The sequence below is a fragment of the Bufo bufo genome, chromosome 6 (genome assembly GCF_905171765.1).
Source record: "Bufo bufo chromosome 6, aBufBuf1.1, whole genome shotgun sequence".
NCBI classification, from domain to species: domain Eukaryota; kingdom Metazoa; phylum Chordata; class Amphibia; order Anura; family Bufonidae; genus Bufo; species Bufo bufo.
In genome coordinates this window covers 71,167,923-71,182,623 of record NC_053394.1, presented here as the reverse complement: position 1 = coordinate 71,182,623, position 14,701 = coordinate 71,167,923, and the positions used below count along the sequence as shown (strand labels likewise).

The 14,701-nt window shown below is 45.3% G+C and overlaps 1 protein-coding gene across 1 annotated transcript in view; it reads right to left on the bottom strand.

Moving 5' to 3' along the window:
• WBP1L (WW domain binding protein 1 like) overlaps nucleotides 1-9,304 on the bottom strand; it is an 88,968-nt gene extending 79,664 nt beyond the window's left edge. Inside the window, exon 1 of the mRNA XM_040435025.1 lies at nucleotides 9,096-9,304. Coding sequence (XP_040290959.1) covers nucleotides 9,096-9,161 — 66 coding nt within the window. The 5' untranslated portion in view covers nucleotides 9,162-9,304. The remainder of the gene's footprint in view (nucleotides 1-9,095) is intronic.
• Between the last annotated feature and the right edge of the window lie 5,397 nt (nucleotides 9,305-14,701).

Below are 14,701 nucleotides of genomic sequence, written 5' to 3'. Positions count from 1 at the left end.
CCCAAATTCCGGTGCCGTTCCCACCGCAGAGACATGGTTAACAGAAAAAATAAAAATACAAAAGACAAAATAAAAAAAAAATTAAAAACACACACACACACACACACACACACACACGTATGTGCTATGCAGAGACCACCGAGATTCCTACAAGACCCCTAGGCACTAAACACACATGTAAAAACAAAATGCTCAAAGGGAGTAATCCATAGAATAAACTGATTGGCTGCAGATCTAAAAACCGCACCGCAGGTCAAGACTCCACTCTAGACAATCGGCGCAGTGCGGGAATGAGTTGTTTTTAAATCTCATCCACTTGGCTACTACTTTAAAGGGGTTGTCCGGGTTCAGGATTTAACCTGGACATAATCTCCCCTTCACTCCTTTAGGCCTCATGCAAACGGCCATTGCCTGCATACAGCGGGCCCACAATAGACAGGCACCAGCCGTGTGCACCCCGCATCATGGATGCGGACCCATTCACCTGTGTGACCAGCATCTATCTTCAAAATAGGAGGTCCTCCGACCACCATCCCACCTGGCTGAAGCAGACGCTAGATCCGGGCAGACAATGAGTGAAGAGGTTCTTGTACGCGGCTCTTTCCATTCGCTATGACTTGCAGTTCTATAGCTCCAATACAAGACGTGTGTGGCCACCTCTTAAAAGGGTTGTCCCACCCCCGGGCCAGCATTTACTGCAGGTTATTCCCATCTAGGCCATGAAAGCCACAGATGGGACAACCCTCTTCAATTCATTCTCCACTTGGATGTAGTGACCGGAGTAGGAACGGGAGATCTGGAGATAGTTGTGGGTGCCTGACATTTATGGCATTTCAATAGGAGCCAAGATGGGAATACTAATTTAAAGGGAACCTGTCACATTGAGCTGGAGGCAGCAGATTATAGAGCAGGAGGAGCTGAGCAGATTGATATATAGTTTTATAGGAAAATATTCAGTAAAACCTGTAATTTATCCATTTATATCTCCGCTTTGAAGACCAGGAGGCGGTCCTATCCGTGTTTGACAGCCTTCCCTCTATGACGTTGTATACACACATAGCTGTCAATCACTGATAGGACCGCCTCCTGGTCTTCAAAGCGGAGATATAAATGGATAAATTACAGGTTTTACTGAATATTTTCCTATAAAACTATATATCAATCTGCTCAGCTCCTCCTGCTCTATAACCTGCTGCCTGCAGATTACATTGCATTTTCATGGTGACGGGTTCCCTTTAAGTAATGAAGATAGTTTTACACTTACAGAAATTTGGCAGTGACCACAGACAAAAAATTTCTGACCAAAAGTGAAAATAAGCTCATGCAAGACAAACCTTTCTACATGGTCATCCGGGCGTATAGCATACAACGGCGGGGTCTCAGCTCTGTATAGAAAGTACGCCACCTGCTGGTCAGTCACCATGGGAGCAAATACTGTGTCCTGACTGATAAATTGAATTTTTGGTTGAAAACCAAAGCTAGACATTTTCACACAACATACGGTTTTCCACAGTCATGGCGGAATTATTTCTCTCTTAGAGGCTCATGCACACAAACGTATTATCTTTACGTATCCGTTCCTTTTAAAAAATAAAATAATGGAAGTTACTCCGTGTGCATTCCATTTCCGTATGTCCGTTCCGCAAAAAAAATAGAACATGTTTTATTATTCTCTGCATTACAGACAAGGACAAAAACTGTTCTATTAGGGACTGGCAATTTTATTCTGCAAAATACGGAATGCACACAGACGTCATCCGTATTTTTTGCGGACAGCAAAATACATACCGTTGTGTGCATGAGCCCTTAGGGAGATGAAGTTTTTATAAAAACAGCGCAAAATCTCTCAAAAAACATGAATGTAAGCAGGCTGATGCATCGTACCTACACTGACACATTGTAGCAAACTACCAGGGCAAGCAATATAGTTGTTATATTTATATATGTAGCTGACAGAGGTTTGTCTAGATCGGCTATAAGCCTGCAGATGTTTGGTTCAGTGGATAAAGGGGGTCCAGGTACTGCCTCCGAAATACTGACACTAAAATGCAGCGACTAGGTCTGGGTTCACACACAGCTGTATTGTGCAACATTAAAGAGGACCTATCACATCCGTTTTAGCAACTACTTGCATTCCCCAAGTCATCTTTTCATATGACTATGTTGCGGCGTTCCTCTGTTAGTCCTACGACAAGTTTATGAATGAATTGCCAACTTGGTCTTACCAGTTGGGGGCGTGCCCCTGCAATGTCCATCACTGGCAGTACTGATTGGACAGTCTTAGGCCTCTTTCACACGACCGTTTTGTTTTTTTCCGGCTTACAGACCATTTTTTGCGTTCTGTATACGGAACCAGTCATTTCAATGTTTCCGCAAAAAAAAGGAATGTACTCCGTATGCATTCCGTTTCCGTATTTCCCTTCCGTTAAAAGATAGAACATGTCCTATTATTGCCCGCAAATCACATTCCGTGGCTCCATTCAAGTCAATGGGTCCGCAAAAAAACGGAACACATATGGAAATGCATCCGTATCCGTTCCGTTTTTGCGGAACCATCTATTGAAAATTTTATGCCCAGCCCAATTTTTTCTATGTAATTACTGTATATGCTATACGGAAAAACAGAACGGAAACGAAGGGAAAAAAAAAACTGACCGCAAAATACTGAAAAAGCCATACGGTCGTGTGCAGGAGGCCTTAGACTGGGTTCACATCTGCAGTTTTAACTCTGGCAGATGAACAGACTGTCGGAGTTTACCGTATCAGGCAGAGATGGATACCACCGTGCACCGCCAGATCCCCGTTCTCTGTAATGGGATCTGGACACTTTCCAGCATATATGCCGGCTTTCGTATGGACAAAAAAAAATTAAAAATACTGCGTGCTGCATTTTTTTGTCCGGCTGAATTCCGGCCTGTACACCGGAGCCCATTGACTATGATGGGACCTGGCAGGGGTTAAGCTGGAATAAAATGGTGCGAGTACCGGTTTTTGTTCTGCCGATTCCCAGCACTCATGTCGGAAGCAGACCGGATTCCTCCCCCAGGTCCCATTATAGTCAATGTGGCCTGGTGGTGCTCCGGCCATTTCCAGCTATGCCAGATACGATGAACTCCAATCAAGAAGATCGAGAACAAAGTAGCCGCCCCAATAACTGATCGTCAGCGGAGATAAGGGTTGCATTTAGATGGGGATTGGGGACAAGTGATCCATACAGCGATCCCTATGGAAAATCATGGATCCTGCACAGCAGATCATTAGACCGTACGATCTTCTGCACAGGAACGATGATCACAGGTGTGCTCATTCAGCAGGTGACCGCCAGCACCATTTACACAAGCCAAATTATCAGGAAGGAGCGTTTATACAATCTGCCTGATCATCGGTCCCTGTAAAAGGACCCTAAGACTACGGTCACACCTGCGTTTCTCCTTTCCGGTATTGAGATCCGTCATAGGATCTCAAAACTGGAGGAAAACGCTTCAGTTTTGTCTTCATTCATTGTGCACCAGAAAGGCATTCCGTTCCGTTTGGTTGCGTTCCCAAGCCAGACACAAAACGCTGCAAGCCGCGTTTCTGTGTGCGTCATGGGATGCAGAGAAAGACGGATTTGTCATGACACACAATGTAAGTCAATGGTACTGGATCCGTTTTCTCGGACACAACAGAAAACGGATCCGGCGCCCATTGACTTACAACGGTTTTAGTGCCGGATCTGTTTTGGTCGTTTTAGAGAGAATACAACACGATCTGTTCATAACGGATGCAGACGGTTGTATTATCCTAACGGAAGGGTTTTTGCTGATCCAAGACGGATCCAGCAAAAACGCAGATGTGAAAGAAGCCTTTATGCTACCTGACAATTTGGGCCCACGTGTACGGATCAGGGAAATCCCTCTGCAGTTCAGTCTGAAATATTAACCGTCTACACACTGGATTGATGGAGTCTGACAGCCCCTGTTGTCCACCTGAAAATAGGGGTTTGTATGGCGTGTTGGCTGAGCATGCATGTTCGCTTGCCAAACAACTGTATGGGGAAACAGCTAATGAATATGGATAAAGGGAAAAAGCATACCCAAAGGGTCTGAATCACATGGAGGTCTAGTATGGGATGACAGTAGGCTACGGGCACCATAAGGGTCAAAGGTTTAAAAGTAATATCAGGAAGTATTACTTTACTGAGAGAGTAGTGGATGCATGGAATAGCCTTCCTGCAGAAGTGGTAGCTGCAAATACAGTGAAGGAGTTTAAGCATGCATGGGATAGGCATAAGGCTATCCTTCATATAAGATAGGGCCGGGGGCTATCCATAGTATTCAGTATATTGGGCAGACTAGATGGGCCAAATTCTTGTTCTTATCTGCCGACACATTCTATGTTTCTATAATATCACCTTGGCACTGTGTGCATGCGTCCTTAGGCCACTTTCCAAAGTCCGTAATACAAGCGCATTTCTGCATCATGTGACGGTGGCCAAGTGTCACAAGCGACGATGGGGACTTGGGATCAGCCATTTCTTTAACTGGACAGAACGGACATTTCTGCTGGTGCAGGCGATGACTCTCCTCCTATCCACACGTGTGTAAGGGTACTTTCACACTTGCGTTGTTTGATTCCGGCAGGCAGTCTGAAAAATGCCCGATCAGTCTGAAAAATGCATTGCAATACCGGATCCGTTTTTCCGGTGTCATCAGGCAAAACGGATCAGGTATTTATTTTTTTTCTCATTTTTAAAGGTCTGCGCATGCGCTGACCAGAAGGACGGATCCGGCACTAATACATTCCTATGGGAAAAAAATGCCGGATCCGGCATTCAGGCAAGTCTTTTTTCGCCAGAGATAAAACCGTAGCATGCTACGGTTTTCTCTTTTGCCTGATCAGTCAAAATGACTGAACTGAAGACATCCTGAACGGATTACTCTCCATTCAGAATGCATGGGAATATGCCGGATCAGTTATTTTCCGGTATAGAGCCCCTATGACGGAACTCTATGCCGGAAAAGAAAAACGCTAGTGTGAAAAGTATCCTAAGCCGTGCATTATCCGCTGCTGCTACATACAACACATCAGGTTTCAAATCGTCGAATGCATCCAGAAAGGCAGCGCAAAAATCAACAATGGCTGAAGTCATAATTATGATCAAACAAGGCATATCGCCGAGCCCCAGAAGCGGCTGATGCAAGATATTTGCACTTGTCAATGATAGGGATGTGACCTCCACATAACGAGCCATGGAAGAGCTTGTGCAGGATCAACAGATCACAGAGCAAAAAATTAAAAGGGGATCTCCCGGGTTCTGCAAACCAAGTGTCATCATAAGTCTAATCGCAACTTCTGCAAACTTCTAATATACTTTTCCTTTCCATTCCTCACAACTTTTTACATTTCTGCTTGATCTGTGAGCCTACAGTCACGCCATCACGGCAGGACAACCTCTTACGAGAGGTACAAGCCGAGCTGCACATCCACCTTCTTCAGCTCTATTGTAGGAGTAGAGCAGCCAAAATGTGGGATCTATCATATGACGGACGGTAATGGCGCAGGCGGACTCCTGTGACTGCACAGGGGTCCACTGAGTTTCTGTTATTTTACTGGACAAAAAGAGTGCTGCATGCTGTGCTATTTTGTCCGACACCTTAACCTTACATGTCAGAACGAGTTTTCCTCCTGCATCGGCAGGGCGAGTCTGGAAATATACAAGATTATTCATATTCAGTGATAGCTACCAGAGATCTTGAAACTAGTTAAAGGGGTTCTCCGAGCTTTCTTGAAAATCTTGCCAAGTGCTGACCTGCAGATGAAAGATAGTCTGCTTTATCACGCCACTGTCTCCGCTATGCTCACGGGACCACCAGGACTGGCTGCAGGCTCTTCCACTCAGGTCCTACCATTGGGACCCCCACTGTTCATGAATGGAGTGACCAGTCAGATATGTGTGCAGCCCCTTCATTAATGGAAGTTACAAAGACTGCCGAGTACAGCGCTCAGGTATCTCTCGTGCTCCCATAGGAATAAATGGAGCGCTGTGCGCATGTCCGATCCGCCATACAATGATTCTCAGGGCTCCACTGGGTTCCCACACATAGGACTCCCACCGATCTATTAGTTATCCCCTATCCTGTGGATAGGAAATAACTTCATATAACCGGGATACCCCCTTAACCTTTCTGTAGGCCACAATTCACGAGAACGTGGCCAAAACATTGTCCTGACTGCGCTTCCCAACGCATAGGGCCACCGCTAAACCATACATAAAGGGTACAAGCCACGGCTGTGCAGTTTAGGTTTCATTTAAAAGGGTTTTCCAAGATTTTAATACTTATGACCTATCCCCTGTATTCCTCAGGATAGATCATCAGTATGCGATAGGTGGGGGTCCGACACCCGGGACCCCCGCCAATCAGCTGTTTGAGAAGGTGGCGGCTCTCCTGTGAGCACAGCGCTGTACACTGTATATAGCAACTGTGCTTGGTATGGCAGCTCAGCCCCATTCACTTCTACGGGGTTGAGATGCGTCTAGGCCACGTGACCAATGGCCACTGGCCTAGGAAAAGCTGAGAGAAGGCTGTACCGCTGCCTTCTCAAACAGCTGATTGGCGAGGGTCCCGAGTTTTGGACCCCCACCGATCAGATACTGATGACCAGTGTTGAGCGAACTTGTGTTTTAAGTTCGGCGTCTAAAGTTCAGGTTATCGAAGTATCCCGTTATGGATTCCGCTACCACGGACCATAACGGAATTAAGAATCCATAACGGGATACTTCGATAACCTGAACTCGAATTTTAGACACAAGTTCGGTCAACACTACTGATGACCTATCCTGAGGATAAGTCATCAGCAGTAAAGTCTCCAAAAATCCCTTTAAAGGATAACTGTTATATTTTCACTCAAAATTCTATTTTCATATATGTTGTTGCTGCTGTGGTGATAATCACTAATTATAGTGTTCACATACCACTCGTTTAATAGGATTCCGTCCATGGCAACCGCTCCTCACAAGACTTCTTTCTGATAATCTTCTAAAGATGGCTGCCGATGCCCTTACCCTGAGGCTAAGACCGCCCTAACTAGCCAGAATTACTTAGGATCATCTCAGGATCGCGCAGCCTCATCCCAACCAATCGGCTTTTCTAACAGTTAAACACGCCCTCTTCCTCCTTGGCGCTTTATTTGTCCCTAGAGCGGGAATTACATCGCTCCTCCATCTTCTGTATATACAAGATAAGAGACGGAGGACACCTACCAACGCCGTTTTACCCGCACCACTGAAATGCCTGGGGGAGCAAAGAGTAAGCTGCAATCATTAGGTAATTCACTACCTAGTGAAAAGTATTGACTAGGGAACTAAAAGGTGTACTTAGTGAGACCAATTACTTAAAACAAAGAAAAATGACAGTAACCCTTTAACGGATATAGCGCCAACAAGTCAACTTTTGGACCAAAATCCACATGTTACTTGAAGCTTTTGTGGCAGATTTACCCCAGATCTCAAATCTGCCCTGAACATCCCCCACAAACGGTTGACATGCTGTGGACTTCAAAATCCGCACCGCAAGACAATTCCTGCGCCAAATTTCCACACTGTGTAGATAAGCCTTTGGAAATGTTATCGGTAGAGAGGAGCGAATTTCCGCTTATGAAATTATTTTGCGATTCGTTTACTGGTAAAAGCAGAATTGCGTTATGGATTCCGTTACCACAGACCATAACGCAATTCTATGACGGAGTGCATAACGGAATGCCTTTAGAGGCGGTCCGTTATTCATTCCGTCATTATAGTAGTCTATGGCCTGCATAGCGGATCCGTACGGTTTCCGTTACGCAGGAGAGGACTCCCCTGGATAACGGAAAAAGGACGGATCCATTATGCAGCCCATAGACTTTATGATGGAATGAATAACGGAATGCCTCTAAAGGCATTCCGTCATAGAATTGCGTTATGGTCCGTGGTAACTGAATCCATAACGCAATTCTGCTTTTACCAGTAAACGAATCTCAAACGAATTTCAAAATATGAAATTCGCTCATCTCTAGTTATCGGCTTAGCAGTTACTGAATTATGCCGCAGATTTTCCACATGAAAATCTATACATAATACACACACCATGTGCATGAACCTATACGTGGTATACATTTGTTACTGTTTTTTTTACCTATGGGTGACAGAAGCCGCCATCGGATGTGCACGCCCTGAGCGCACCCACCTGACGCTGAGCTCACATGGAACTGTGTACAGTGCTGAACTTCCACAGACTTTAATGGACAGACCGGGTCAGAGACTGTATCCCCATCTATTAGGCTTATGTGACATATAGTCGGAACATCCCTTTTATCCACTTTTACATAAAACTGGAGAACCCCTTTAACAGCCAATTTAGAAAATGCAAACAAACAATAATGTTGCCATATAGCGTATTTAACAGTAATAATATTAGTCACCGTTCGGGATAAGCGTATCTAAGAATTCCGTTATGGATTCCACTACAACAGATCATAACCTATGGTCCGTGGTAGCGGAATCCATAACGGAATTCTTAGATAATCCAAAACCTTGTACGCCGAACTTAAAAAACACAAGTTCGCTCAACACTACTCACTGTACAACGTATGGACACGGCACAACGTGGCAACTTTGGACCCGCAACGATGATGTATCCAAACATGGGCAAAAGCGGCGATCATAGGAATGTACATGGCGGCACTATGCGTGTCCCCACAACAGAGAGGTCACAATATCCAGGTGTAAGCGCGCCACAATGACGCTCTCCAACCGCAGTTGACGCAAAAGTCACCGATACTTACGTCCACTTTTAATAGAGTCCAATTTATTATTACAAAGGGCGTAAATCGCTGAAGGCTCTCGTGGTCATAGCAAAAATAAGTGACTCCGGCGCAGAGTATTTCCAACAAGTGTCACCACGTTGTGTGATCCCCCCCCAAAAAAAACACATCACATGACTCAAACCATGCAACAAATGCATCTGTGACAGCCCAACCTGGCACAAACAGCCTGTGACATTTTGCCTGCCTGCTTCCCTTCTCCTTGCCAGGACTCCCAAGCTCTGTGCAGGAATGTGACTCCCTGCACCACTTACCTGGGGCTCCATACTGCCAGACGTGCTGCTGGGGACAGCCATAGACAGCAGGAGAGACATCTTCATGTCCTGTTCCCTTTCTTGTCCCCGGCTCCAGTCCTTCCTGTGCGTGCTGCAACACAACAGCCCAACCAGCCCTGCAGCAGCAGCTCACAGCCCAGCGAGGCCACCTAACTTGGACCTTCACTAAAGCCTGGCAGAGCAGCACCGCCCACCTCCGCGACCGCAGGCGCTGATTGGTCGAAGGCGGGGGATGCAGTTTAAAGCTAACAAAGAGCGCCTCGCTGATTGGTGAAGAGCAGGATAGGAAGTGACCTGTGATTGGTTAGTGAACTGTCCGAGTTCTGCCGCCATATTGAAGGTGGCATAAGAGCTAGATGTTTTTCTTCGAACAGCGTTTTAAAAAAAAAAAAAATGGTTTTATTAATAATTCCCTGGAGTGTGTTATGCTTTGTGAGTTCATAGGGAGAATATGTTGTCGCTGAGTCAATGCGTGCGTATAATGCTTCACCATCTTCTTTAGTACTGCGTTTAATTCACATGCTGCGTTTTTGTCGCGGTTTGCCATGCGGTTTTGTAAGTAGGACAAGAAAAAAATAGTTATAAGAAGTCCAAAACATTAGATTCTAATACAGCCTCGATGTTTAATACATTGGGAGCAGTCAGGTTTGTGTACAAGGCACCTCCAGGGCAGATTTATCCGTTTATTTACACCAATAATGGACCTAATCTTATTCTAAGCATACTTGCCAACTCCACTGGAATGTTCGGGAGTTTCCCAGAAAAAAAGGAAACCTCTTGGTTTTCTAGAAATGCTGGTAATAAGGCTACTTTCAAACTGGAGTTTTGGTTTCCGTTTGTGAGATCCGTTCAGGGCTCTTACAAGCTCCAAAACAGATCAGTTTTGCCCATGTTAAATATAATACAAACGGATCCGTTCTGAACGGACGCATGCGGTTGTATTAGGCTACTTTCACACCTACGTTCGGTGCGGATCCGTCTTGTATCTGCACAGACGGATCAGCACCCATAATGCAAACGCTTGTATCCCTTCAGAACGGATCCGTTTGCATTATTCTTTAAAAAATAAAAAAAGTCTAAGTCAAAACGGATCCGCCCTGACTTACACTGAAAGTCAATGGGGGAAGGATCCGTTTTCAATTGCACCATATTGTGTCAGTGAAAACGGATCCGTCCCCATTGACTTACATTGTAAATCAGGACGGATCCGTTTGGCTCCGCATCATCAGAGTTTTGGTGTCCGCCTCAAAAGCGGAACAGAGACCAAAGCAGCCAAACTGATGCATTCTAAACGGATCCTTATCCATTCAGAATGCATTGGGGCTGAACTGATCCGTTTTGGGCCGCTTGTGAGAGCCTTGAAACGGATCTCACAAGCGGACCCAGAAACGCCAGTGTGAAAGTAGTCTTATCTGAATGGATGCGTTTGTGCAGATCCATGACAGATCCGCACCAAGTGCGAGTGTGAAAGTAGCCCTGCACAGCTCGCCGCCATCACGAAATTATGTGATTAAAGCTATGTTCCCATCAAAAAGATTCAGAATGGAAATCTGCCTCTGGAGACCATATTTATGAAGAACCCTGAGCCATACGAAGGTACGGCAAAGTGGGCATTGCTGGTGGTGTATTCGGCCAACACCAGATTCAGGAAAGCAAATTATATGAACACTTTATAAAGGTAAAGTCTAGGATCTATATATAAACAAATGCTACATTTACTATATACATATAAACAAGAGGAGCTTAGCAAATATATTTTGATCAAAAATATCTGTGCCCATCTGCGACAGCAAGGTGACCTCAGTCTGGATGGGAAACTATTTAAAGGGCCTCTGTCAGCAGATTTGTTCCTATGACACTGGCTGACCTGTTACATGTGCGCTTGGCAGGTGAAGACATCTGTGTTGGTCTCACGTTCATATGTGTCCACATTGCTGAGAAAGATGAAGTTTTAATATATGCAAATGAGCATCTAGGAGCAATGGGGGTGTTGCCATTACACCTAGAGGCTCAGCTCTTTCTGCAACTGCCACGCCCTCTGCACTTTGATTGACAGGGCCAGGCAGTATAAGGGCTCATTTACACGAACATATTTTGTTTCCATGTCCGTTCCCTTCTTTGCGGCCCGTATGCGGAACCATTCAATTTAATGGGTCCGCAAAAAAACGGAAATGACTTAGTGTGCATTCCGTTTCCGTATATATATGTCCACATGGCTGTTCCGCAAAAAAGATAGAACATGTTCTAGTCTTGTCCGTTTTGCGGACAAGCAGAGGCATTGTTACAATGGATCCACAAAAATAACTGATGGAATACGGATGTCTCACGGACGTCATCTGTGTTTTTTGCGGATCTGTGTTTTGCAGATCACAAAATACAAACGAGATCACGTCTGGCCCTGACTTCTAAAGTCTTGTGCTGTGTATTTAAAGGGCTTCTGTCACCCCACAAAAGTCTTTTTTTTTTTTTTGGATAGTTACATTCCTTATAGCGCGATATAGGAGAATATAATGGTCTTACTTACTTTCATGCGGCCATTTCTTTAGAAAACGAAGTTTTATAATATGTAAATTCGGTCTCTACCAGCAAGTAGGGCGTCTACTTGCTGGTAGCCGCAGCAGAAAACCGCCCCCTCGCCGTGTTGATTGACAGGGCCAGCCGTGATCTCCTCCTCCGGCCAGCCCTGTCAGTATTTCAAAAATCGCGCGCCTCTGTTCATTCGGCGCAGGCGCTCTGAGATGAGGAGGTTCGTCTCCTCAGAACTCCCTCAGTGCGCCTGCGCCGATGACGTCTTCTCTTTCGGTGATGTCATCGGCGCAGGCGCACTGAGGGAGTTCTGAGGAGACGAGCCTCCTCATCTCAGAGCACCTGCGCCGAATGAACAGAGGCGTGCGATTTTTGAACATGAAAGTAAGTGACAAGATTATATTCTCCTATATCGCGCTATAAGGAATGTAACTATCCAAAAAAAAAAAAAAAGACTTTTGTGGGGTGACAGAAGCCCTTTAAGTATCTGGTGTAGGAGCAGTACAGAAGAGGAGTACCAGCGACGCCCCCGTTGCTCCTAGAGGCTCATTTGCATATAATAAAACATCATTTTTCTCAGTTATGCGGGCACATATGAACATGGGACCAACACAGACGCCTTCAGCTGCCAGTGTCATCTCTATGCCATACATAAAGGAGTTTTCACCTGCATTCTTACTTTATATCTCGCAGGATGTGCTGATTAATCCTGTTTCGGTTCTTCGTTTTTGCGGTATACACTTGGAGGTACGGCTGCCTCCATGTTGGTTGCTGTATTACTGACTCATCCTTCCCACAGGCTGTATCACTAAACCCGTCTAATTAGTATGCACATGAAAATGTGGTGCAAGTGAGATGAATTTTGGCGCTCGTCTCCATGAAAGCAGGCGAATTGTGGCGCAACTCACCGCTCAAAACAGAGACAGAAAAGTACGACAGTCCTGGGGTGGCGCAGAAATTAGACCAAAATTTGGCGCCAAATGAGGCGCACCTACATAACTAGGATGGAAATTAGGGGCAAACGTCAGGGAACTTCTGAATTTGTCTTAAAACTCCAAATAGGCGCATATGCCGCCAAAACAGGTAATGAGACTTAAAAAATAAGGGCGCATGCACACGAACGTTTTTTGCGTTCAGTATACTGGCCGTTTTTTTCCGTGTCTCCGTCTGCATTCCGTTTCCATATTTCCGTTTCGTTGAAAGATAGAACATGTCCTATTATTGCCCGCAAATCACGTTCCGTGGCTCCATTCAAGTCAATGGGTCCGCAAAAAAAAAAAAAAATGAACATATACGGAATGTACTCCATATGTCTTCCGTATCCGTTCCGTTTTTGCGGAACCCTCTATTGGAAATGTTATGCCGAGCCCAATTTTTTCTACGTAATTACTGTATACTGTATATGCCATACGGAAAAACGGAACCGAAAACACTACTGAAACAAAAAACGTATCCCGTAAAACACTGAAAAAGCCATACGGTCGTGTGCATGAGTCCTAAGACAGTTGTAAACAGGCTTTTTACTCCTGAAAACAGGCAGCGACACTGTAGTAAATTGCGGAACCATTCATTTCAGTGGGTCCGCAAAAAAAAACTGAAGGTACTCCATGTGTGTTCCATTTGCGTATTTCCGTTCCGCAAAGAAATAGAACATGTCCTAATATTGTCCGCATTACGGAGAAGGATAGTACTGTTCTATTAGGGGCCAGCTATTCCGTTCCGCAAAGTACGGAATGCACACGGACCTCATCCATATTTTTTGCAGACCGCAAAATATATATACGGTCGTGTGCATGAGCTCTTAAAGATTAGAAACCATTCAGCTTCTGTCGGAGATGTAGGACCTTTCTGCGCCACATTGATTGATATGACGTGCGTTTTTGGTTTTTTTTGTGCGTCCGTTCCGTGCATTGGATACCGCAATGTATCGCAGCCCTGCATTGTATACAGCTGCTTCTTTCCGGTCCCTATAGCAACACATGTATCTGTCAACCATCCCTTGCACTATTCACTCCGTAAAGGTTAGAAGGACCGGTGCAGCAGGGCAGGCGCGCGGAGAGTCCCGCTGGGCGTAGGCAGTTTGTTGACTTGCAGAAATCAGCTGACTTTGTTTAAAGGGACAGGATGTGGGAAGTCTTGTTCAGATATTTTGCTTTCCTATAAAGGGTTTTGCTGTGTGCAGACATAACAGGCAGTGCCGGTCTACTTCCCTGACTACAGAAATCCGAACCGCCTGCTTATGAAGGCTTGGATTGTTTTTTAACTGTATTTTTCCTCAGTGTTGCTCAGGCCAAAAGCTGGAGTGACTGCTAATACAAAAAGGCACAAATCAATCCGTTAGGCTACATTTATACGATAGTGAAAAAAAAGTCTGTTTTTAAAGGACATTAAAAAACGGACCCATTCAATTGTAAAGGGGGCTGTCAATCGGTGAAAACTGACAAAACAGAACGAGGTAGATTTATCAAAACTGATCCAAAGGAAAACTGGTTTAGCTGCCCATAGCAACTAGAGATGAGCGAAGTATTGGAAAATTCGATTCAACTGCGTAGCCGAATTTGACAAAAAAAATTTGCTTTGTGACGAATTACTTCATCATGAAGCGCATTTCTTTGTAGTGGGTGAAATGACAGAGAGTGGCGATTGTGCCACTCAAATGCCGTGTTCATAGCTGATTTCGGCATCTGAAAGCAATAATAGAGTGTAAAATATTTTTAAAATTTAAAGGGGTTACCCAATCCTATACAATGTCCCCCCATATGCTGGGCCCCCCCCCCCCCCCTCCACGCTGAATATACTTACCTAGCTCCCCACGTCGCTCCTGGTACCCGCACCACCGCTCCTGCTTCTTCCAGTGCGCGGATGAAAACATCCAAAGTCGCGGGAAGCGACAGCCAATAGCAGGCTGCGACGGGATGTGGGTGACGCTAGGGAGGCTTGTTCCTGTCGCAGCCTGCTATTGGATTCCCCCCTTCCCCATCCCCGGATGTTTTAATCCGCGCATGGGGAGAAGCAGCAGCGGTGGTGCAGGGACCATGAGTGGCGCGGGGAGCCAGGTA